At 49.8% G+C, this 25787-nt stretch overlaps 5 protein-coding genes across 5 annotated transcripts; 3 read left to right on the top strand and 2 right to left on the bottom strand.

Moving 5' to 3' along the window:
- Positions 1–5771: 5771 nt before the first annotated feature.
- UCRPA7_7006 (putative mfs general substrate transporter protein) lies at positions 5772–7571 on the top strand (the record flags this gene model as incomplete). The annotated part of the gene is made up of 6 exons (XM_007919541.1): positions 5772–5930; positions 5986–6069; positions 6288–6489; positions 6545–6655; positions 6707–7143; positions 7200–7571. 6 exons carry the CDS (start codon positions 5772–5774, stop codon positions 7569–7571), a joined length of 1365 nt encoding a protein of 454 aa, XP_007917732.1.
- An 891-nt stretch (positions 7572–8462) lies between these two features.
- Positions 8463–9362, bottom strand: UCRPA7_7005 (putative mannitol 1-phosphate dehydrogenase protein; the record flags this gene model as incomplete). The annotated part of the gene is made up of 1 exon (XM_007919540.1): positions 8463–9362. One exon carries the CDS (start codon positions 9360–9362, stop codon positions 8463–8465), a length of 900 nt encoding a protein of 299 aa, XP_007917731.1.
- Positions 9363–11950: 2588 nt separating this feature from the next.
- Positions 11951–16225, top strand: UCRPA7_7004 (putative 5-oxoprolinase protein; the record flags this gene model as incomplete). The annotated part of the gene is made up of 7 exons (XM_007919539.1): positions 11951–12667; positions 12722–13016; positions 13069–14466; positions 14520–14630; positions 14678–15057; positions 15108–15309; positions 15363–16225. 7 exons carry the CDS (start codon positions 11951–11953, stop codon positions 16223–16225), a joined length of 3966 nt encoding a protein of 1321 aa, XP_007917730.1.
- A 5742-nt stretch (positions 16226–21967) lies between these two features.
- On the top strand, positions 21968–22881 carry UCRPA7_7003 (putative carbohydrate-binding module family 1 protein; the record flags this gene model as incomplete). Its single annotated transcript, XM_007919538.1, has 3 exons — positions 21968–21987; positions 22045–22780; positions 22846–22881. The coding sequence occupies 3 exons, from the start codon at positions 21968–21970 to the stop codon at positions 22879–22881; spliced, it is 792 nt and encodes a 263-aa protein (XP_007917729.1).
- Positions 22882–23181: 300 nt separating this feature from the next.
- Positions 23182–24978, bottom strand: UCRPA7_7002 (putative glycosyltransferase family 22 protein; the record flags this gene model as incomplete). Its single annotated transcript, XM_007919537.1, has 3 exons — positions 23182–24252; positions 24303–24722; positions 24781–24978. 3 exons carry the CDS (start codon positions 24976–24978, stop codon positions 23182–23184), a joined length of 1689 nt encoding a protein of 562 aa, XP_007917728.1.
- Between the last annotated feature and the right edge of the window lie 809 nt (positions 24979–25787).

Below are 25787 nucleotides of genomic sequence, written 5' to 3'. Positions count from 1 at the left end.
GTGGGATTCATCAACCTCGCTCTGTGCCGTGTGGGATGTAGATGCATGGACAGCAATTGGTGACGATGCAGTTGCTGGAAAGGCCTATAAGAACAATGTCATGGATGACTTCGGATGCTGGGAGTGTCCTATAGGAGCTCAGGTTCACGCGTATCCTGTCTAATCTTTATATGGATCTCTAATCACAGTGCATAATATGTAGATACCTTCAATTTAACATGTTAATATCTCATCCCGACAGTATATACGTGTAAACATTCGAGAACTGTGAGGCCTGTCTCATGCATAGAGTGTACTCTCAAGCCAGCATAGTAACGTTCATAGCTTTTATCCAAGGCTTCCAGTAATCATTAATTCCATCCTCATAGATCCAGCCGGACCAGTTGTAGTTTGTCAAACCCCATGTGTCTGTAAGACCCTGCACCCCTGAGCGAATTCGATAGCTACCCGCAAGACTCCACATTGCCCAAGAGACCCCATGCTTTGTCGTGTAATCTCTCAAGCAATTCTGCACTGTGTCATTGAGAAGTGTTGGATCTTGCGCATGTCCGAATTCAGAAAGAATCACGGGAGTCAGGCGCTGTGCGGGGGGACAGTCTCCTGTGATGTTACAAGCTTGTGGTGCAGCTATTCCAAGAGCATTGAACCCATTCTTGTATAGCCCGGCCTCAATGATGGGACACGTACCGGTGTCAACGTCCTCGCTCATCGGGTACAGATGGAGTTCCCAAACAACCTTGTCCGCCCAAGGGTGGCTGTCAAGATCGAAATAGACCGGCTCTCGCCTATACCTATCCTTGACAGCTGTACACTTATAACAGGGTGCCGTATTGAGGTTCATTTTCGCTGTCAAAGCAGAAAGATCTTCGTCGTATTGCATGCCAGACCAAGTAATGAGGATATCAGGGTTGACTTCATGTATAGCATCACAACCAGCGCTCATATTGCCGACGAGGGTCTGCCAGTTGTAATACAAGTTGGTGTTGTTCCATGATTCTCGGAGCTCGTTTCGAAGTGACATGGAAACCACGTTTGAGTGATTCTTGGCCCAATTGGCCACGAATGACAGCCCACGTCGCCAATTTGAAGCGTTGAAGCTGATATCATCAAACCAGGCATTGCCGTCAGTATGGGAGCAGCACCATTGCGCTTTACCTACGTGAACGTCTGGATGAACGAAGATGCCCTTCTTTGCAGCCGTATCAGCAATATCTGACCAGATTTCGAAGCGTGTGGTCTCCCGCGTCCACCCGGGGTTGTTGGTGATTATTTCGTTCGTCACTTTCGTGCCATTAACATAACCTAGTGCTTGAATCATAGCAATCTCGAGTGGTACGTCTACTCCTTCTCGATCATATATCTGATCAACCATTTCAATAGCGTATCCCCTTCGACAACCTTTAGCGAACACCAATCTGAGTATTTTTCCAGATAACTCACATCCTAACAAAATTCCACCCCACACTGGCAACATCATCTAGAATTTTGTCTACGGAGGCCCATTCTAGTCCCTCAGGGACCATTGTCTCCCCACTCATCGGCCAATTGACACCAGCCCATGTGATCACCTCGCCGTGAGTATTCACGATATCTCTGCCCTTTGTTTTGAAGGGTCCATAGGGCCACTCTACCGATTCATTCGCAGGCCGCTTAACATGCTGGTTGCTGGCAATCCAGCGGCGGTCTGATAGCAGCGTTGGCGTTTTGGAAAACTGAGCAAAGACAGAACCCGCAAGGTATGGGCAATTGCCAGAAGTAACTTCACCATCTCAGCAGGAATAGGAATTTCTTCGGCACGTAGTACGATGAACTCCCAGGAGAAATGGCACAAGATCATGAGCTGCCATGATTCGGGCCTTCATGTACGCGCAGCGGCTCCGTGAGCCCCGTACGCCTAACATCAATGAATGAGATTGGTGCGCAATATGCATGCTCTAGCCAAACCTAAGGCTCTCGGTGTCGGGGCAAGAAGCCCGAACAGGCTTCTGAGGCGGGGAACTTCCCCACAGGTGAAGGGGAGGGTCCTTGTCAGTGACGATCTTCTCTTAACAAAATTTTCACGGTCAAGTGACATCATTTTTGTTCGTGCAGATGGAAACTGTGCATCTTTCTATAACTCTATATCATCAGAAAGTAGCGCAGCCTATACAGGAAGCCATGCGCTATGTCTAACAGTATACAGGTCTGCAATATTGGCCCCGACTATCGCCTTGCGTTTTAAGAATTATTCTTTCAGAGTGGTCCTCCAATAGGTCGGGCCAAATTACAAAAATCATCACCTGAGGGATCGCCTCACTCGAAGACACATTGACTCTGGTCCCGGCGGTGGCCATCGAGCTTGACTTTAGGTTGTTGTAGGTCGGTTATCGTTGCTTTCGGAAGCATAATGCGCCTAGATGCCGAGATATAGATACCATCCATAACCTCCGATTACAGTCTCATTGCTCGCAGTAACCTTGCGCACCTTATGGTTTCTATCTTTCCTCCAACGAGTCAAGTAAACATTATACTTGATAAGCTGTGCGGAATGCTACCCGCTCGTTTTCTGATTCCGATGAGTAAAGCCGGCGATGCAGATCCTGGACTTGCATTCATTGGTTACGCATTTTCGGACGGCCATAAACAAGCTTGTATCTCGGCCGCGAAGGCGAAGAAGTCCATCCGTAAATACGAAATGCCGTCCAAGTTGCTGGCATTCACGGAAATAGTCCCGGGCTTGATCCAGGTGTCATGTTGGTGTTCATATTGCCCAAGTACGAGTCTCCATGCCAAGAAGCATATCGCTTATGCCCTCCCAGTGTAATTCATGCCAAGCTCGAGGGTCCGAAGAGTCTCCAGCAGTCTGTGGAAAATGTTGTTCATAGCTAGATTCTGGAGAAGTTAATAGGCCTGGCATGAACATATTCTGTCTGGAAGTAACCTCTCCTGCATCGAATGGTCTGATGCCCGTTATGAAGCCACTGTCTCTTTGATCCTCCAGACGCAGCGGCGGAGGGCCATCTAAGCGAGGATCTGGTCCCGCCGAAAGCAGGAATTGCATCGCTGCTCCCGCAAAGTCAGGAACGCAAGGTTCGACTACTTCAGTGACAGGAGACAGAGCTTGTTGCTCGGTGGGCTTGCCACCAGTGAACTCAATGATCATAGTGTTAAGCTCTCCCACCACCGTCAACCATCTATGCATGGTGCCCGGGACCATTGCATTACGTAAGTGCTTTGCAGCCAAGTTGGTGCATTGAATTAGAAGACTTCTTGCTTCGGCTGCAGATTCATGTTTGCTTTGTTTGATATCACATATTATACTCAAGACGAGGATCAATGTCGACGAATAAAGGTAATAGACATCTAACCAGGTAAGAGCGTTAAAATTGTTGGTAGAGTCTAATTTGAGGAGTAGTTGGCAAGAAAGTCGACCGGATTCGATGCAAATATCTGACATGGATATTAAAGGCTCTGGAAAGGCGTTGCTGCGGTCTGTCGACAATGTAGTGAATCTCGAGAGAAGGGCGTATCGCGATATGAGGGATACAATATAATGATGTTGAACATGTAATAAGATGAGTGGACGTTGAAATGATGGTGGCATGGCATCAATCGAATCCATAGAGAGGTGCTGTGGCAAGCCTGTTCGCCATTTGGTTAAATCTCTAACAAGACCAGCTGCAGGAGAGAGAGGACCCGAGTAGCCGTCTTTCGCGGCGTCTGGCAAGGCTCGACAGGCCGAACCTAGCATAACGACTAGTCGATTCGACCAGGTGATATATTCCGGTATGTTATGTGTGCCCATGCCCAGTATTGTTTCTCGTGGAGAGCCAGCTAGATGCTTTGCACTGTCAATAGCGCTAGGCCTGTCATGAGATGACACCTGAAGCTGCTCAAAGGAGTAAAGTGTCCACCAGATTCTCTTCCTCATTTCCCGAGCAAGTGGCGTGCCATTAGTCTCAAGACCATCACGATGTAAGCCGATCGCAAAACCTATTCGAACAGCAGCTCCGGTCAATGTCCAGCAAATATCTCGAGAGTTCGTGTTATGCAGGTGTAGTGCCGCTAGCATGAGAGCTTGGATCGATGTGAGGCTGGAGGTGAACATGACCTTGGACAGTAATGACTGGATTCGGCACCACCACTTCTCTTCCTGATAGTCTGAGATAGGCACATCACAAAGGCGACGGGCGAGTATCAGCACACAAAGGAAACTGCAGAGCCACACTTGGTCTGCATCCTTCGGGGCTCTGCACCACGCATCAAGAGCCTCCAGGAATGTAGCTTCGTGCAGAACAGGAAAGTCGACATTGATACGATCGAAAAAGATCCTAACAAGCATAAATACAATAGAATGATCTGCTTGAGTCGGTTCTGATGCTGGTGACGGTCCATTGCTTGGCGATGTTACGCTTGCAATAGAGTGAATGTCCAAAGTCTCCTCGGAGCCTGGCCCGTCAAGCGCTGACTCGGGATGTAGTCGGTTGCTTGCTGGATTTGGGCCGAATAGATACATCCGTCCCACAGTGCCCTTTTGGCTTCTGCCAACGAGGGCCCGGAGTTTCATCTGGAAAAAATACGAACTGGCTCGCCCAATATACTGTCCCTGGCCTTGAAGGTCATGAACCAGCTGCTCGTTTTCCTCTTCTTTTGAATCAGCGCCAGCACTGCTGCTTCGGGCGTCCGCTGTAGACGATGTATCAGGCATTGGAATGCCCAAAGCGTTTGCCATTTCTTGCATGCTCTCAAGATTAGAAAGATCTGCCTCCGGCATAAGGCCCTTAACGAGACTCTCCAGCATGGCCACCCGGGCACTGTGAGTTTCGATGCTTCCATATAGACGCTGCTTGCGTGGCTTAGTAATGACACAGTTGTATCCATATTTTAGGCAGTGATTGCACTTGTCCTGCCCTGGCCAGGTGCTACACTTCTGTTTCCTACTCTTGCAGCGGTCGCAGCTGTGCTCGGTCCGCTGCCGCAACTCCTGAGGAACTCGGCGGCTCTTAGGACCCATCTTCGGCAGACTGTAGACGAAACCCCAGCAGGAAGAATCGGATCAACCAGATACGACAAGGGAATCGAGTCGTTCATGCCAATCTCTTCATAGTGTTTGCGAAGGGACGTCGTCTGTAGCGTCCTCAAGAATCCGGGGGCGGCTTGCTTGCAGCCGCAAGGGTCTGGGCTGGGTGACTATAGATTATTATATTTCTCGGCGGCCAGACGCCACGCCTCGCCCCTCGATAAGCACTGGTTTTCAAGCGTCTTTTCAAACCTGGCGCCGTCTTGAAAGCTAGCGAGATGCGATCAGGACAAAGGCTGTGATGGGCTGGCGAGCATTTGTGCGGGGAATAGGAGGTGTAATAGCTCGGGGCTAAGCCAGACTGTTATAAGCGCAGCCTGAGCCGGTCCCAAATCTGTGGTATCTGCCCCGAGTCTTATCAGTGGGTCTGTCCCGGACATCGCGGCTTGCATACAAGCCGCATCTCCAACGGCAATGCAGCCGTAAAGCAGAGATTATCTCGAATTGTGATTGTTATGCAGCCCGGGCCAGGGTGGAGATGCACCTCCAAGGGTGGATGGCCGTGTGCAGGTGATAGCTCAGGTTGCCTTTCTCTCAATACGTGTTATCAGCATGGTTGCCGATGCTGCACCTGCGAGGGCGATGCAAGTATAAGACTCAATCCCCTCTTCGGATCGACAAGTCCACCTATATGACAGCCTTCAGACACTCTCAAAAACTCACAGGGCCTTAACTTTACCATTGTAATCACTGTTTCGTGTAGAACATCACAATGGTCTCAAAATCGAGAGAGGGCATAATCACAACTGTCGGTGACAACATGTCGGCCAATCTATCTGGTTCTGAGAAGAACGAGACCACTGTTTTGAAAACAACTAAGGACGGTATTCCTTTGGTCCCCCAGCCCAGTGATGACCCCGAAGATCCTCTGGTTGGTTCATACCGTCTCTCTTTGATCTCTTTCATGAACTGATCAAGCACTTTAGAATTGGAGTACCTTTCGCAAACATGCAGCACTGGTTGTGCTTGCAATGGAGTCACTCATGGTCAAGTTCTCTGCAACCCTTATTGTAAGTATTTGGCAGACGCGATGCAAATCCTTCACTAGGACCGTGCTGATCGCGTCAAGGCTCCCGGTGCACACACCCTCGCTGCCCAATTTCACACCGCAGCATCCAAAGCTACCTACATCGGCTCTGCGCCATCGATTCTTTACGCAGTAGCTCCATTGATCTGGATCCCTTTAAGTCATCGAGTCGGTCGACGGCCAATTCTACTTGTTGGACAGATCATCGCCCTCCTCGGTGCAATTGGAGTTGCTCAGTCTCAGTCGTACGCACAGGCCCTAGGATGTCGGATGATTATGGGTTTTGGCGGAAGTGCTGGTCTATGTATTGGTCCAGCATCGATTTCCGACATGTTTTTTCTTCATGAGAAGGGTACTCGTATGGGAGTGAACAGCATGCTCCTTGTGGTTGCTCCTTACATTGGTGAGTTACCTCGATCAAGTGTGTGAATAATTCAATGATCTAACTTAGCAATCAGGTGGCATTGCCGGCGGGTCGGTACAACAAAATCCTCATCTCGGCTGGCGATGGGCTATGTACGTGTCAGCCATTTGCTATGCCGCCCAACTCATTGCGCAATTCTTCTTCGGTAAGTCTCTTCAATCTACGCAAGTGATGATCTTTTGCTAAGAAAGACTAGTCCCCGAAACCATCTATGAGAGAGAAGTCGCCGCTACGGAGCCCCCAGAGAAGAAGAACACACTCGCAAGAAGACTCATGTTCCGCACCCCAACGAATCCTACAGGAGAGACTTGGTTCCAAACATTCAAGCGGCCATATAAGATGTTTGTTTACCCTGCTGTACTTCTGCCCTCCTTCTGGGTGTCCACTGGTGTCATGACTGAAGTGGCCAATACGGCTGGTTTCGCCTTAAACTTCGGTGTGACCAGCAAATTCCATTTTACTACGGCTCAAGTCGGATTTTGCTTCTTCTCTGGACTAATTGGTGCATTTTTCGGGGAGCTTTGCGCCGGCCCACTCTGTGATTTGGTCGCGAAGCGTACTCTGAAAAAAGAAGAGGAATGGCAGCCAGAAAAGATCCTGAAGCTTGTTTTTACTGGTCTTCTCACAATCTCGGTAGGATAAACACCATCGGACTCTCTAATCTTTCTCATTGCTGATTTCGGGTGTAGGTCGGCCTCATTCTGTACGGCTGCGAGCTAGAGTATGGCTCCGGTTGGGCTGCACCTCTCTTCGGCATGGTGCTATTCGTCTTCGGTCAAGAGATCTTGGTCACCGTAATCATGACATATATGACGGATGCCTATCCTGATGATGCTGCCGAGGTCGCAATTGTCTTCCAATTCTTCTTCAACGTTATGTGCTTCCACCCACCATTCTACACCCCCCAGTGGATCGCACAACCAGGTGGTGCAAAGGTCCCTTACATTGTCTATGCAATCTTACCGATCGTATTTTTTCCACCATGCATTGGAGTTCTAATGTGGAAAGGCAAGAGTATCCGAGGCAGAGGGACATGGTCTTCCCTGATCAAGAAGGAATGATGAGTCTAGCTATATACGCTAGAAAAATTAATAAAGATTAGCTCACGGTAGCGTAGGTCAATAGAAAGAACTTTATCGTAGTTACAAGTAGACATGATGGTACGCAAGAAATGCGTTGTTGTTAAACCCAAACAGCCTTATGACTCATGCCCCTTTCATCGAACATTATACGAAATGAGAGATGAATGAAATGAAGCTACCAACTAACCTTGAATCTAACTGCGTGGTAAATATGTTGAGATGTCTCATAAAATTGTCTCATTGACACTTGTTCAAACTGAAAGTCATTCGCATCTTGGTTTCTCCAAACTATGCTTAGAGGATCATATACAATGTCGCGTCTTATAAAGTTTCAATGCGATATATTTACAATCTTGTCCAAATTTGTCCAAATAATTTTGACACATCATGATATAGATTTGCTCGCTCGTTACGCCGTTGCAGTCAATTTTGCAAACATGTGATCTCCCTTCTTCAAATCGCCTTCCAAATCATGTTCCCAAATCCACAGAAAACGCTCGTTCAAATTTCTCACAATCTTGTCCATATCTTCTCCTGTTTCAGGATGCGTGAATGAATATACCTGCCCCGCCTCTTGGCTTGTTTTCACTACTTTTTGTGCTCGAGGTCGACGGATGGAATCATATACCTGGAAGGCAAGGGGCAATTGCTTTGCATTCTTCACTTTTCCTAGAAGGTTTGAAAGAACCAAAGCATCCTCAATGCATTGTCCTGCTCCAGAGGCCTGATGAGGTGTCGTGGCGTGGGCAGAGTCTCCTAAGAGACAAATCAAGCCGTTGTAGTACGTCGGGGTGTTCATATGATGATGGAGGGACCATTGCAATGGATCTGCCCACTATTGTTCCAAACTATTAGCGAATCTGAATGGCCTCAACAGATAGATCGGGAGCATTTTACGTCGAGAAGTTTCACAATTCTCTTGTCAACCCCTTTTGCGAAATCTGCCACCATTTCTTCTTTTGTCACCCGCTTCGTCCACTGATGGTGAGTCCAAGGCTCGTCGGTGAACTTGAAAGCAACTAGATTGCATTGTGTACCTCGTGAAATCGGGAATGTGATAAAGTTGACATTGTGGCCAATGAATGATTTGGCGTCGCCCGCGTGGTCTCCTAGGATCTCAAGAGCATCCTTCATGGGTATGATTGATCTGTAGACATATTTGCCGCTGTAGGTAGCTGAAACTTCTTCGGGCCATCGGTCTCCCAGGACATAACCTCTAGTCGGTCCCTTTGCACCATCACTGCCGATAACAGCCGAGGCTTCAGCGACCTCACCGTCCTCGAAAGTGATGATAACCTTGTCTTCCAGCTGTTCCATGCTCTTCACTCTCTTGCTGAACCGGACGGTCTCCCTAGGTATCATGCTGGTCAAGATATCCAGCAGGTCTTTGCGGTGTGCACTAGTTCTATCATAGCATTCTGCACCATAGGGTGCTGGGACCCAGCCGCGCTTCTCACCAAACCCGTCCTCAGCATAGAGAGCATCCATCATGACATGATCTTTGTTTGGAGTCAGGTTGCCCGAAGAAATATCATTGTACATCGCTCGCAACTTCGGGTCGATCATATCCATAGCCCGGAGGGCATTTGGACCAAGACCGACTCCAGCACCTACGATGCTGTATTCACGAGCAGATTCGTAAAGTGTGTAAGGAACATTGTGTTTGAGACAGCCGATTGCAAATGCTAAACCACCAATGCCTGCGCCAATGATGGCAATCTTGAAAGGCGGCTCGGCGACGTTTTCATCGGACGAGACTGAGTGTGGCATCTTGGGTTCGGTTGGTGTGGGCCGGTTCTTCGATTTCAAGGAGCGGAATGAGTTGAGGATCGACTCAAAGCAAGATAGGGACATGCTGGATATGAGGTCCAAGCCGACCGTCGATAATCAAAGAAGCTTCTTGAATGGGCTTTATTGAACATCGAGGTCGATCGGTATCGGTGATATAAAACATTTCATCTCAAGGTTAGATCACCGAATTCTAAGAAACATTCGATTGCATCGAACATACTAGGATCAGATCCGACGTGCGTCCGTACACGTTCCGCACCACTTGCGCCTGCAATTGCCGCTACGCCGCTGATCTCAGGGCCCCCGGTTGCTGACAAGCCGCCACGGGCTGCTTGCAGCCCGCAGCAAACCGTAAGTGGCAACCTCGAGGGATGCACGCATGCGCAGCGCTGAACGAGCTTGTCATGCTGAAGAATTAGAGATATACCATAGCTAATGTGATATCCTAGTGGCATTACATGTGAAAGCTTCGATCTCCCAACAACATTCAGGATTTCGGAGTTTCATTCGATTCTGACTTTAGATTTCCAGGTCGTGATCATTGTTTCGCACGAGGTCGACAACCTCATTGTCCTACAGTAGAAGCCTTCTTTCTTGTCTGATTTGAGAATGGCTGCGCCTGCTGCATCAGTATCACGGGCGGTCAGCCGAAAGCTAGTGGTTGATATACACACTCATCTATACCCGAACGCATACATTGAGCTCCTCAAGTCACGGAGCGAGATACCTTACGTGCGACCATTTCCTCCATCAAACCAACTATGCTTGTGCAATCGACCTCCCCAGAATAGCAACAGCACAGGAAGTAACGCTGGGTCATCCAAAATACCGCCTGGCCGAATATTGCATCCTCACTACTATGACATCGCAGAGAAAATCTCTTTCATGGATCATCACCAAATAGATATCTCAGTCATATCGCTCGGCAATCCCTGGCTAGACTTCCTTCCATCAGATACGGCCGGGGAAACTGCACAGGATATAAATGATGCGACAAATGACATTTGTAATCAACATCCAGGTCGTCTTTTCTTCTTCGGGGCCTTGCCTTTAAGTGCCCCTGAATCGGTTATCTTGGCGGAGATCACTCGGTTGCAGACGATAACTCAAGCACGAGGGATCGTGATGGGCACGGGCGGCCTAGGCGAGGGCCTCGATGATCCAAGGCTCATACCTATATATAAGGCGCTGGCTGAGAACTCTCTCCCAATATTCCTACATCCTAATTATGGACTACCGGGTCCTGTATGGGGAAGTCGTGGGTCAGATTATGGCCAGGTTCTCCCCCTTTCCCTCGGATTTCCAATGGAGACTACTATCGCTATGACACGCCTGTTCCTGTCTGGAGCATTTGATGCTGTTCCAGAACTCCAGGTAATTGTAGCGCATAGTGGTGGCTGCTTGCCATTCCTTGCTGGGCGTGTCGAGGCGTGTATCGAGCATGACAAGAAGTGGGAAGCTGATGAGAGGTTGACACCAGATCGGAGAACTCTATGGGATGCCATGCGGAACAACATATATCTTGACGGTGTCATCTTTGACAAAGTCGGCTTGAAGACGGCGATTGAAGCCAGTGGCGTTGATCGTGTCATGTTTGGGACAGACCATCCATTTTTCGCGCCTCTCGATGGAGGGAAGACGTTCCCAGCGATGACATTAAATAGAGATGCGGCACGAGACGTGTTTCCAGAGGAGGGAGACGAGAGTTATGATTTGGTCATGGGTGGTAATGCGGTCAGGGTTCTCAACCTTCGATAGAGAAATAAATTTAAGAATTCAATCCCCAATAATGTTCATTTGCCTCCTAACTGCAAGCAATCGAATGCATTACATCGTTGAATCTGGTATAAGAAAGAAGGATTTCAACTAGTCTTGACAAAATACAACGATGCTCAAATCAATGATTCATTTCAAGGTATGCATGTTTTCACTAATACTACTGCAATTATATGTAAATGTTTCCCGAAGACTTAGGTGTGCTTATAGACCAAATAAATCTCAGCAGTGATGGCCGCTCACGAGGATCACCTTTCACAGAATACCTGATAATGACTTGTTCCCACGAGCATCCGAGAGGCGTAACTAGGCAGGGTATCGTAGGCCAGGTGGCACAGGCTTCCGGGTCCTCTAGCTAGTAATTTAGCGTCCATGGCCACCAATATCCACGCCATCGACTGGCGGCCTTATTAGATAGAAAATTGATCTACAGGGCGCTACACTACACTAGAGAGGGGAGCTGTGCGGTTTGCTGGCTTGCTGCGCAACTGCCTCTGACAGGACAAATCCAGCGGATACCTGCATCCGCAAAGAATCATGTCTACCCCCGTTCATGGTCAGCCTGGCTCCTCACTGTGTGACAGTAGTGATTGACAGCTCCAGATCGGTCATCGAGTCCGACGGCGGGGCCTATGCCATGAGGATGTTTCTGGATGAGTTTCGCAATAGATGATCGACTTCGTTGCAATATAATTGAACTGAATTAGAATACACTGTTTTTGTTGTTCTTCTGCGAATTCCCTTTTTGTTCCGGTAGAATACCCCCTTCCCAATTTAACAAACAACAAACAATGGGAAGCTTAGATGCGCCGAGGACGGCGGGCATCCAGATTGCCATCGATCGCGGCGGCACATTCACAGACGTCCATGCCATTGTTCCTGGCAAGGAGGACGACATCGTCCTGAAGCTTCTCTCAGTCGATCCCCAGAACTATCCTGATGCGCCAACGGAAGGTATTCGTCGGGTGCTCGAGAGAGCACTTGACAAACCCGTTCCCCGCGGGCAGCCTATCGACGTGTCTGCCGTCTCTAGCATCCGTATGGGCACAACAGTTGCGACAAATGCACTTCTTGAAAGAAAGGGTGAAAGATCCGCCCTTCTTATAACAAAGGGCTTCAGGGATCTCCTCGTTATAGGCAATCAGGCCCGACCAGACATCTTCGATCTGACTGTCTCCAAACCGGGAGTCCTGTATGAGAAGGTCATTGAAATCGACGAACGAGTGACACTGGAGGGGTTTACAGAGGATCCGGAGAGGAAGGTTGTAGATGCCAGCTCAGATCCCAATCTCATTGTCGGCCTGTCGAAGGAGGTCGTGCGCATCATGCAGAAGCCAGACCTTGCAGATGTGCGCAAGAAAATCCAGAGCCTCTACGATGAGGGCTTCAGGAGTTTAAGTGTCTGTTTCATGCATAGCTACACTTATCCAGACCATGAACTCGCAGTTGCCAAAATTGCGGAAGAGATGGGTATGAGCGTCTCCATCAGCTCGCTCCTGCAACCAATGGTAGGGACAAATGACCCCAGTGACTCTCGAGCATCTACTGACTGAATTGAGTAGATCAAGATGGTGCCTCGAGGGCAGTCTGCAACTGCAGATGCTTATCTTACTCCTCTAATCCAGAAGTACCTTGCGGGCTTCCGGAAAGGTTTCATCGGCCAACTAGAAGACTCTTCAAGCACAAGGTGCGATTTCATGCAAAGTGACGGTGGTCTCGTCAATTTCCGCAAGTTTTCTGGTCTCCGTGCGATCCTGTCAGGTCCTGCTGGTGGTGTTGTAGGGTATGCACAGACTTCCTACGACAAGGAGTCAGCAAAGCCCATCATTGGTTTCGATATGGGTGGCACATCAACAGGTATGGTGTCAACTTCAAAAATGCCATATGTCTCAGCTGATATCTCCTCTAGATGTATCTAGATATGCTGGCTCCTATGAGCACATCTTCGAAACAACCACCGCAGGAATCGCCCTACAGACTCCGCAGCTTGACATCAACACAGTCGCAGCTGGCGGTGGTTCTCGACTTTTCTGGTCAAATGGACTCTTTAAGGTCGGCCCAGAGAGCGCAGGGGCTCACCCAGGTCCTGCCTGTTATCGCAAAGGTGGACCGCTTACTGTCACCGACGCAAATCTCTTCTTAGGTCGCCTGGTGCCTGAGTACTTTCCCCAGATTTTTGGCGAACATGAGAACGAGCCACTTGATGTCCTCGTTACTCGCAAGCACTTTGAAAAGCTCACAGCCGATGTTAACGCCGATCTTCCAACTGGAACTTCTAAGCTAACCTCGGAGGAGGTAGCTCTCGGTTTCCTCCGTGTGGCTAATGAGAGTATGTGCCGACCGATTCGAACGTTGACAGAAGCCCGTGGTCACGATGCCGCACACCACGACTTAGCTGTCTTCGGTGGTGCTGGCGGTCAGCACGCTTGCTCTATTGCATCTGCGTTGGGTATCAGCCGTGTCATCCTGCACCGCTTCAGCTCCATCTTGTCCGCCTATGGCATGGCCTTGGCCGATATTGTTGCCGATGTGCAAGCGCCTTTGGCCTGTGTATTTGATGATGAAAATCTGCCATCGATCAAGAGCACCGCCTCTGAGTTACGAGACAAGGCAGAAAGAGAATTGAAGAGCCAAGGTCTCGACGAGGATACAATCGTAGAGTACGAGCTGTATCTTCACATGCACTACGGTGGCTCCGACACTCTAATCATGATCTCTCAGCAGGGTGACGACTGGGACTTTGCAGCTAGATTTATTGAGCGTCATAAGCAAGAGTTTGGCTTCACCATGCCTCGTGAGGTCTATGTCGGTGACGTCCGCATCCGTGCTGTCGGTAAGAGCAGGGCTGGATCGAACGTGACCGTTCCTGCGCAGGAGATGAACACCACCGCCCTCTCTGCTGCTTCAGAGAAGGCTGTTCAGATGGTGAAGGATGTCTACTTCGAGGGTATGGGCTGGCAGAAGACGCCGGTATATCTTCTCAATTCGCTTCACTCCGGCAACCAAGTCATGGGTCCAGCGATGATCATCGATGATACCCAGACTATCCTCATTACCCCCAATGCCACTGCTACAGCCCTTAAGCAACACGTTGTCATTGACATGGACTCTTCAGCCTCGGGCAATGGCCTGGCTTCAGGACCGGTCCTTGATCCAGTCCAACTGTCTGTATTCGGGCATCGTTTCATGGGCATTGCAGAGCAAATGGGTAGGACCCTGCAAAAGACTAGTGTCAGCACCAATATCAAGGAGCGACTGGACTTTTCCTGTGCTCTGTTCTCAGAAGACGGAAGACTTGTTGCAAATGGTACTTTCTCCTGGAGAACTCTCTAATGTGATCGAAAAGGCTAAAACGTTTAGCTCCTCATGTCCCCGTACATCTCGGAAGCATGCAATATGCAGTGCTTTGGCAGCACGAGCATTGGAAAGGCAATCTCAAGGAGGGCGATGTCCTAGTGTCCAACCATCCTAGTATGTCAATCGTTCTGGCGTCGTCAACCTTTGCTAATACCCAGCAGTCTGTGGCGGTACTCATCTGCCCGACATTACGGTCATCACGCCGTTCTTCAGTAATGGCAAGATTGTCTTCTATGTCGCCTCCAGAGGCCATCACGCGGATATCGGAGGAATCTCTGCAGGCTCGTTGCCACCCAACTCCACTGAGCTGTGGCAAGAGGGTGCTACCATCCAAGCAGTCAAGCTTGTCGAGGAAGGCGTCTTCAATGAGGACGCGATGCGCCGTCATCTTCTTGAGAAGCCGGCCCAGTATCCGGGATGCAGTGGTGCCCGAAACTTATCGGACAACTTGGCTGATCTTCGTGCTCAGACTGGTGCTAATCAAAAGGGTATCAACTTAATCGGCCAGCTAGTTGGTGAATATGGCCTGGAAACTGTTTTGGTAAGCCTGGCACGATCTTCCTTTAGCATAAGTTGGTTAACATGTACCAGTTCTACATGAAAGCCATCCAACAGAACGCCGAACTTGCAGTGCGTCGCCTCCTGAAAGAAACGTACGTCAAGTTTGACGGCCAGCCCCTTGAGGCCACTGAGTATATGGATGATGGTAGCCCTATTCATTTGAAGATCACTATCAATGGCGAGAATGGCACCGCGGACTTTGACTTCACCGGAACCGGACCTGAAGTCTATGGTGAGCAGCGCTTTGCAACACCGTCCTCTCTTCAGTAATTAACAGCCATTTAGGAAGCACAAACGCCCCGACATCTGTCACCTACTCAGCAATCATCTACGTCCTACGCTGCCTCGTAAAGGAAGACATCCCCCTAAACCAAGGCTGCCTGACACCTATCAACGTCATCATGCCACCTCGTACCCTGCTCTCTCCCAGCGCCGAAGCAGCAGTTGTAGGCGGCAACTGTGTCACCTCACAGCGAGTCACCGATGTCATCCTCCGCTGCTTCGACTCCTGCGCCGCAAGTCAGGGGTGCCTGAACAACCTCACCTTCGGCAAGAGCTCCAAGCTCGACGCGGACGGCAAATACACTCCCGGGTACGGCTACTATGAGACGCTCGCTGGAGGCGCCGGGGCTGGACCCGGTTGGGACGGCACGGACGGCGTGCATGTCCACATGACCAACACCCGCATCACAGACGCCGAGATCTTCGAGAGGCGATATCCCTGCCTGGTCCGGGAGTTCAGCCTGCGCCACGGAAGCGGTGGTGACGGCCACTACAAGGGCGGCGAGGGCTGCATCCGCGACATTGAGTTCCGCGAGCACCTGTCCGCCGCCATCCTGTCGGACAGGAGAGTGCACGCGCCGTACGGTATGCATGGCGGCAAGCCTGGCGCGGTCGGTGTGAACTTGTTCATCAAGAAGCTGCCGAACGGAGAGGACCGAGTCATCAATCTGGGGCCGAAGAACTCCATAGTTGCCCGACCTGGAGATCGCATGGTCATCATGACGCCTGGTGGTGGCGGCTGGGGAGAAAGGGGAGCAAGAGAGGCGGCCAATCCCAGTGACGAGCTAGCTGCTGGTAAGGGTGTGCCTTATATCGTTGGCGGAGGCAGCGTTGCCTCCATTCAAGCCATGCAAAACAGCAACTAGGTCAATTGACATAGAATGCGGGTGGTTGTAGTCAGTTTGGGAGTTGGGTTGCTCACGTTGAGTAATCGCAAGTGTATTTGAGCTGTCATTATGACAAAAGATAAAGCCTAAACGGGCACATAGAAACAAGGATGAATGGGGTATCTATGTCAAAGTACCGTAACGGCTGTTGAATGAATCAAATAGTCCGTTGATACATATTCGATAGTATTGAGAAATCAGGCATTTGCCTTCCTCGTCCGTGTACTCTCATGAGGAACTGGCCAACACTGTTGCTGGTCACCGCGTCTCTCGCTACAAAGCCTTCCAGATCAAGGACAGTCGTTCCAATGTTCTGCGTGTCTCCGACCATATAGGTCATTGTCGTAATGATATTTCAGTTCGCTTGTATATTTGGTTATATTTCCGGCGTCGCAGTACTCCTCGTCCTTCTCCCTTGCGAGCTCCTTTGCAATTTTCCCTCGTCTGGGACAGCACGAGCGGCCAGTTTCTCCCTAACTCTTCTCAGATTTCCCTCGTCGATATCTCTTCTCCAGGTACAGCGTTCATTGAACTCGCAACTTCGACATTTGTTGGCCTCCTCGATGTCAACGCCCTTTGCCGGCCGCTGCCCTTGCCACCACTGCATGTTCTCCTGTAGATATAGTTCCAGCGCTTCTTGGTCGACTGGCATGACGTTTTTCCCAATAATCTTCCCCTGAGTGTCCTTGTCGGACTCATCACTTTCGTCGGAACTCCTCCGACGACGAGAGCGGTACTCGACCGTCACAAATGGACCAACGCTATCAGCTCCCTGGGGAAAGGTCAAGTGCAATTCTTCTTGCAGGAGAGTTGTGAGCTGTCGCAGAGTCCCGTAGCGTACGCTATCTGCCTCGGGTGCTTTCATCGATGAGTCAGAGTCTTGGCTGTGACTGGTTGCCGAAGATGCCGATTCCGTAAAGACCTCATCATGAAGGCTGCCGATTTGCGCAATGAACGAATCTGAGAACTCTCCGTCTGGATCAAGGCCGTACCGCCTGTATACATGAAGAAAGTCGAGCTGACCAGATGCCATATCAGACAGAAATCGGTGATAGAGAAAGAGCTGAACTTTGGTAGGGCGTAATTGGGGTCCTTCGGGGAGTGTTTGAGCGTATCGAGTCTTGACATCGACAAGATATATCTTGCGTGAGGGAATCTCGTCCGTCTTTGGATCTTGAGAGAAGAATGTGGTAATCTTTGTCTGATCCCGCTCTTCCTCATTGTTATTGCCACTCAATTGTCCTTCAGACTCCGGATTCGGATTCTGATAACTCAACCCATCAATGAGACCATTGACGACATTCCCCTCCACCAAACCCCATACTTCAAGCTCACGAGTGAGGCCTGTCGCTCTCAGGGTCCGCAACCCTTGTATGATATTCCATAATTTCAAGCCGAACACGTCCTCTTTCGATGCAACTTCAACTTGTACAGTCTCGTGCACTTCGTCTTCTAGAGCTTTGTGTATTTTCGTACCCTCTTTCATGGCTGCAGTCCTTGTTTTCTTCCCGCCCGGTAGGAAGGTCAAGGTGTATTCGTACTGCAATTCACACCATGCGCCAGCAGTGAGGTCAGACACGGAGAGCGGCTTCTTTGGATAGGTGCGGAAACGTAGAAGTGGCGAGCGCGTGTCAAGAGAAGATTCTGGCTCGGGAGGTAACGGTATCGTCACTTCAGGTGGGAGTTGCGATAAGGCTTTGCCCACTAAGCGCTTCAGGGTCAGTCAGAACAACTTCGTGGCAGAGACGGGGCAAATGGAGCTTACAATCCGGGTAACTGATGTCATCCACCGGATTGACAGTGGGTGTCGATCTCGGAGTAGTCTTCTCAGCAAATTCGCCAACACTGTCGGTTCTTGCAATGCCCATGATAGGGGCTTTGCCCTTGGGGGTGCTGAGAAGATCTGGGGCATGGCTGTGAATGGAGATTGCGCCAATGTCGTTGAACTTGGGCGATGCCCTTCTAGTGTAATCGGTTTCTAACGAGCGATCGAGCACAATGTCGAGATCATCTATGTGCTTTCGCTGTCCTAATGACAGGGAGAACAAGTTGTTGTTGTCGTTTGCTTCTTGGTTAACATGGCTGGAGGAAGTGCTGGCAACAGTGGCGAAAAGAAATTGTTCGTCTTCGGCAGATAGATCGTAGCCATAATCGCTGTCGCTGTCGCTGTCTCTGTCGCTATCGTGTGGTCGCATGGCAGTCGCCATTTCGGCATCTATGACGACGATGCATCCCGATCTCGAAAGGAGCGAAAAGGAGAGAGAGGGTGAGGTGAGATTTTTATTCGCGTTCTCGACTGCGTCACGACTCACACACTCACACTCACACACGACAACTGCCTAGACCAGCGATGCAACCGCCAGCAGACCCCGCGAAACGCGCTAAAAACTAGGAGAGTCACGGTTCCACGTGATAAGATCCAACCAGTCAGGAAGCCTGCCATTGTCATCATGTAGTCGGCTTAACCATAATCAGGTACACCTTTACAGTACGTACAGTACAGTATCAGACCCTAGGCGGCTACTCCCTACCTACTCCCCAGCCGGTAATAACTGTTGATGCGTCAAGAGTAGGTATCAACACCTCCTAGATGAGAGATTACTACCTTTACAGAAGTTGGTGGGACTATACCTAGGCAGTAATAAACAGAATCTTCAAGACCTCAATAAGTATCATCAAGTCTCGTCATTTAGCATCGTGGCCCTTGACAAATGAATTCACATGGTCCTGGCGGAGGAGTACAATGGTCCCTGACACAAGAGTCCGTCGAGCTCCCTTTGGCTCAAACAATCACTTGCTTCCCGGAAAGGGACTCAAATGAAGATAAATACACTTTGGGTCAGCTGTAGACACTGCCCTGGTTTTCTCGAGTTCTTTTGCTGATAAAGATAGACACAATTAGGTATCCAGTCGCTTGGTGATCTCTGCCTAAAACAAGAATACCGAGAAGCACAGATGGGTGGCGACTTGCGACCAAAGCCAAGAACTGAGCATTCGAGAGTGAGAAGTCCCCAAAAGCAGTAGCAGCTTGAGTCCTTGCTGTTGAATTCTGAAATGACACAGTTTCTTGATGGTTGTGACTATTCCAATCTTGTACCTAGGTATGTGATGTCAGGCATCTACACCTCCGCCGGGGTATTTATTGTTAGTTCGTCAAGGGTGAAGATACTGAAAAAACAAGGATCGCGTTACCTGATTAAGGCTTCGAAGCTTCTGTTTATTTCTATAGCCCCACTGGCCTTGACAAAAGTAGCAATCCCCTTGTTTGTAGAGTCGTGATCACTCGCCTAATTAACAATAAATACCCCGGCGGAGGTGTACATATTCAGCAGACCACCTGAATTCTGTTGCCTATGATGGGGCTTGTAGGCTGTCGTTTACAGAGGCGCCCACCGCTAATCGGGCGGCGTTCAGGTGAACAGCTCGAATGGGGCCCCTAATGCGCCACCACCGCCGCTGCCACCAGGGGTCTCTGTCCACTGGGAAGGCAACCAAGGAATACAAATCTACCGACCCTCCTTTGCAGTCTCTCGTGTCTGTGGTAGCCATCGTCGATGCGAATGCTTCAAGCTTCCTTCGAGTACTTAATATACCATATTCGGAGTAGTTCGCAGCCTTTATTGAAGTATATCTTCTTTGTGTTGGAGTGCTGTACAGCCATCCCCCATGCCCTCCGCCTTCCGGTCCCGTTTCGCCACTCCGGCGCCCGCCAAATTGGTGGCACTTGATCCGCTAGACTGCCCGTCAGACACCGGCTCCGGCTCCGGGAGGAAACGGCTGGCGACATTCGCTAGCCTGCCGACCGAAATCCATCTCCTCATCAGCAAGCGCCTCATCTACCCGGATGCACTCTCTCTCAAACACACAAGTCGCCATTTCTACAGCCTCGTCGACACCGGTGTCAGGCTCAAAGTAGAATGGCTCGTAGAGAGGAGAATGCTGCACCTCGAGTGTCCGAACAACATCCGCTGCGACCTGGGAAGCGACTTGCGCTTCTGTAGAGGCAGTGTAGCGTGCGTTGCCCCCTTTCTCATAGATACTACATCGACGTTCACAATACTGATATCAACCTGTAGTCTCCTTATGCAACGACGGCGGGAGCATGTCGAGTGCGAGTCAAGACCAGGTCTCGGCTGCTTGGTTTACGGAACCAGCGTGTGCACGCACCGACGAGACTTGAATACGATATGGAAACGTTGGGCTAGATCTCGCGTAACGATTGAGCTGTGGTGGGTGCTCCTGGCCACCATCCCTTGTCTATTTGGTTGGCTGTGGATAGCTGAGTTCTTCGACTGGAAGCTGAGATCATAACCTCAAAATTGGATGTCGCCAACATTTATTGTCACAACATCCTCAGTTTCGGTCAACTTATCAAGTACACTAATTCTAATTAATGCACTGATCGTTTAAAATAAGCAAGGACAGCTGCAGTTATTTTGCCATCTATGCTCAACATAATGCTTGTTTCTGGAAGAAGATAGGTAGCTGAACTTCGAAATTTATTTTGCTCAAGTTTCACCACTTCCTACATGTTTTTCTCAATGTTCGTGCCTCTGGAGAATTCATGTCGTTATTATACATCTTGGCAAGTAAAGCATGTGACTTGCGAAGTCGGACCTGGTGTCCGTATATCCCGAAGTTGTTTTGTAAACATCATGCATTGCTCGGTGAAGTAATCACAATGTGGAACAAAATTAGCAGCCGGCTATATTGTACCGTTCAACCCAACGGCGGTTGAGAGCCCGTGATTCGACAATGGTTTAGTTCTGCTTTTACCAGTTACGCGGGTCGGAGAATTAAACTAGATGCTAATATATAAAACCTGCCATTGCATCTTGATCTTGCATGCTGCCCTTGTCCACGACACTGGTCGCCAATCTTCCACCAGATTTTTCGAATTTTGACCAGCCATAAAGCTATAATGAACTTGATATAATCCAAGAACTGTGAGCTAATCGCTTTGTCAAATTGCCGCCAGCCCTTGTTCTGGCGGCATCCTATGGCTTATCGCCATGTCTCCCAGCCAGACTATTCAGCCTGATTCTGAGTTACGGGCGGATCTCCAGCCTTCAGGGGACGAGCCAGAAATCCTTGTATCCTAAAACGACTAGTTCAATAAGTCCGTAATCTGCTAAGCCAGTTCAGATTATCTATATTGCTTTGATATTCCGGACCGGTCGACAGCTCAGTCACCAGCCCGCACTAGTTGATGTAATTCAACCACGAGTACCCGAAATAGGATCACCACAGAAGTCGTCGGCTGTTCTGCTATGATAAACATGGGGGCCTCGTTGCCATATGTTTACCGATAATCCCGATAGAGGAAGAGATAGCAAGGATGAGCTTGGTAAATAAAGTGTGCCTGGACCAGGCCTCTGGACTCGTTCACAAGATCCTGGTTTCTCGAAGTCTGTGGCAGCACGTTTGGGCATATGCACATTGAGACAAAAAATCTATTTCTCAATATTTTATTCTTGGTCATCAAGACTTGTAGGTTCAGCATATCTATCAGAAACTTCAATTCATCTCATGGCGGGCGCTACTTTGACGCGGATTCTGCTGTTAGCAGCATCAGTTGCAGCTCAGAGAAGCCAGGTACAGACTTCTTGGGGTCAATGTGGGCAATAAATACCGTTCTGTTTCTCGTGAATTTGCTCTCACTGACCGATTTGCATAGGTGGCGGAGAGAACTACAAAGGGCCGACAGCTTGCCCGACAGCCATGGTCTGCACGTTTGGAAAGTGAGTTGCCTATCAAACAATACGTCGCTTTGATAGGCGTGATTAACAACCAACTAGTCCCTGGTATTCTCAATGCGTCCCAGGAAACCTCGACGAGCCTCTCCCTGGTGTCCCCGATGTACCCATCGTGACCGAAACTCAGCGCACCACCGTGACAGTAGGGGGTCCGCAACCGACAGTCGTAACCACATATATAACCTATCTTACGCCAGCACCTACCTCGCCTCCAACTGCGCCGCCGCCTCTCCAACCGACCGTGACGGTCATTGGTGGCGTGACGTACACATTCGTCCCCGATGCTCCTTACACCCCCCCTCCTCTGCCTCCCCAGAAGCATGTTCGTGAACCCACGGCCGTAGCGCCCCGGGCACCAACCCCGACGACGTTACAAAAGGGGCAGTACTGGATCCGGGCGGTCGCATCACCGAACTTCCACAAATATCTGCAGACCAAGCCCGCCAACGAGCCCGGGACGGCACTGATTGAGGACTATCGGACGGCGGGTCAGTTCAACATTGTAGACGGCCAGCTGGTGGAGAGCTCGGGCGGCAACCCCTTATACATGAACGTCGAGAAGCCAGACGACTTCACGCAGCGGGCACTGGCAACCTGGTTCAACACCACCAAGAACACATTCGGCACGTTTGCGTTCCAGGGCGACGCCGTGACGTGGAGCACACCGGAGGTGAAGCGCCAGAACCTGGCTGCTTGGCTTGTGTGCAAGGGGCAGGCTCTGTTCATCAACACGGGTGCGTATGCGTACCAAACACCGGCAGGATGTGCAGACCAGACGGTAAGAAACTAGTACCCCCTTCGCCTGAAAAGCTATTAAACATTGTATCATTGACTGATTGCCAGATTCACTACTATAACGGAGATACTGCCAACAACTAAGAAGCGAGTTGGGAACAGTGCTAGTGAGAGCGAGGCACTAGGGCTAATGGAGATCTAATTATCTCGAGTCGTATTAATCTGCTAATTATATGATTTCTGTGAGCAATACAAGTGACTTCCACTTGCTAATGGAACCAGATGCAGCAGTCTTGAGAAATTGCAATTATATGCCAAAAGCCTTCAGTGGAAACATTTGAGTGTCTATCAAATAAATTTACATTGTTTCTACACTATGACCGCACTCACACTGCACAGAAATGTGAGGTATCATTGCCCATTGATCATTCATTCATCTCATCATTATTTCCTCTTCCGCTGGAGTAGACAATGCCTGCCCCACTTGCGCCGGTACTTCTCCGGGATGATATCCCAATCCGGCAGCCAAAGTGCCCTTGGAAGGAAGCTCGTATTGGCGGCATCGAGGAATGGAACACACTTGACGATGTCCCAGTTTTCGGAATCCGCAATGTAGTCTGGCTCATTCGGTGGCAAAGACAAGCCTTTCTCTGCATTCAAGGGATACTGAGTGTCCACTAGGAAGGAACACATCCTTATGTCTACGTATTTGCCCAGGTCTTCTTCATTGCGGTCATTCATGCCGATTGCCGGCAGCCAGGTTCCGCTCCAGAATCCAAAGCCCGTCCTCGCTTCTGAGAATTCGCCAGGCAGTAGGCCCCGGAACTCGGATCGGATGAATTTGGCGTGCATATCCCGAGGCAGGAAATATGAAGTCGGAAATCGGTACCACTCCTTGCCAAAGCACACATTGTCCTCTCGGCCACCCACTGTGCCGATCTCTCCTGTGACGCCGGCGCCTAGGGGCTTATAGAGGGATAGAGGCGCGTGATAGGCCGAATAGATACCGACGATTCTGGCAATGCTCACATCAATGGCCAGGAGGCCGGTTGTTATCAAAACAAAGAGCTTCAGACGCGCAGGAATCTTGCTAGCAAGTGATCCAGGGTTGGGGTTGCCAATTGCACCAAGGAGGATGTGTGTTGCGATAGCGGCGTTCAAAGCGAGGAAAGGGTACGCAGGGTACATGAATCGCTCTTCCTTGTGTGGCTGCAAGGTGAAAACCCCAAGCCACATGTAGAATGGCGCAAGGAAAACGATGGTTCGTAGTCCGGACTGAAAACCCCGCCCAGACGGCGCGATCAGCTTCTGCAAGATGAAGAGTGGCAAGGAAGCCAGGGCCAAAATAAACCAGATATTGAAGTTCAGTGCCAAATTTTTGAAGTAGAATGTCCATGGCTCCGTTCCGTAGAGGTTAGGCCCACCGCTTGAAGAGAAGATATTGTACTTGATGATATTCCAGGGGATGACCTCAATCTTCTTGTAGAAGAATGTGTTGATGACCGTGTCGACCGCCTAGATTTTTAGTACTTGACTAGACAAGAGCGTAAAGATGTGCCACCTACAACAATGACGACTGCAGCAGTCACACCCCTTCCGACTCGGATAAAGGCCTCAATGAGTCGATCTTTGTCACTCAGAAGGGCGAAAATGCCCTCTTCGACTAGGAACGGCGCACACAAGGCCGCAGCGAATGGCCAACCGATGAGACCACCAACCGCGAACCAAAACATGCCTTGCGATGTCTTCAGTCCCCCTCTCCAATTCATGAAAGAAGCGGCACCCAACATAGACATATACATCGCAAAGCTAGAGGGAAGGAAGGCGGTGCTGGCATGGAAGTTGCCCGGGCTGGTAGCGAGAGCCAAGACAAAGAAGATCCCAACTCTCACATTGAGGGAAAGGCTGATGACTCTGAACAGTAAAGTTTGGCATAGGGCGCAGCCGAAGGCGAGTACATATCGGACAAAGTAGAATTCGTCGAGCTATTGGAGATATGGTTAGCTTTTGAAAAGGGCGAGCTTATACAGACCAGAGTTTCACCTTAGTCGTCTGTGGGAGAAGCCTGCGAATGTTTCCAACTATTGCGTGTAGGCCAATGTAGAGCCAGCTTCTGATTGAAAACTCTGGAGAGTACTCCCAGGTTTGAAGGCCGTAGCCATGGCTAAGATAGTGGGTGGGCTCCCAGTAGTTGAAGGTCTCGTCGCAGTCTTGAATCGGGGCGAAAAGAGCCGACAGCATGTTGACGGAAAGAAAAGCATAGAAGATCCATATTGGTTCGATACCATATGGACTTGGGGCTCTGCATACTCATGTCAATACTTGCAGTTTTAAGTCTTGGCTGGTATTTGGGTAGCCAATGTAGAATGCCGTACTTCTTCTTCTTAGCATGCCCAGCTGCCGGGTGGACAAAGTCAGTAGCCTCAGCTGCCTGAGCAGCTTGTGCTCTCTTTGGTGGCATCCTGGGACGATTGGGAGCGAGGCTTTGTCTTTGGTAGTCACGGGAATTATCTCTCCTTCATTGATGTCTGTCGAAAAGACCACCTCAACAAATTGAAAGTTTGGTGGAGTGGTGAGCTTCCAGCTGAATGGAGCTCCGATGCGCTGAAAACTGGAACGTGCGCCCACTCTTGAGCAACAACGTCATTAAGCCGACAATTAACCGCCGCTTCCCCAGACTTATCGATAAGCGATAAGAGACCAAAAAGTTTATCTGAAGAAAAAAATAACCCAACCTGGGTACAAGCCTCAGTTCACCTTTCCCAAACTTATGCACTGAACAGTTCTTCCCGGCCTCAAGATCTCTCTCCGTTGAGAAAAGAACAAACATGTCGCTTATATTTCTCTCAATTTAATAGTCTTATCTACAGCTGCCCAACTTCGGCCAGACTACTCGACAAGCCATCGTCTACGCTTCTTTGTGTGCACCCTCAACCTCGGTCTGACTCGAGTAGATCGCGATCGAACACTCTCACGATACCGACTGTATCTCTTGCATACTAGTGTTATCTTGGATACCGGACTGCGCCGGAAAGTACGATGTCGTCAAG

The sequence above is a fragment of the Phaeoacremonium minimum genome (assembly GCF_000392275.1).
Source record: "Phaeoacremonium minimum UCRPA7 unplaced genomic scaffold PA7_03_scaffold_496, whole genome shotgun sequence".
Lineage (NCBI taxonomy): Eukaryota > Fungi > Ascomycota > Sordariomycetes > Togniniales > Togniniaceae > Phaeoacremonium > Phaeoacremonium minimum.
This window is presented reverse-complemented; position numbering and strand designations above follow the sequence as displayed.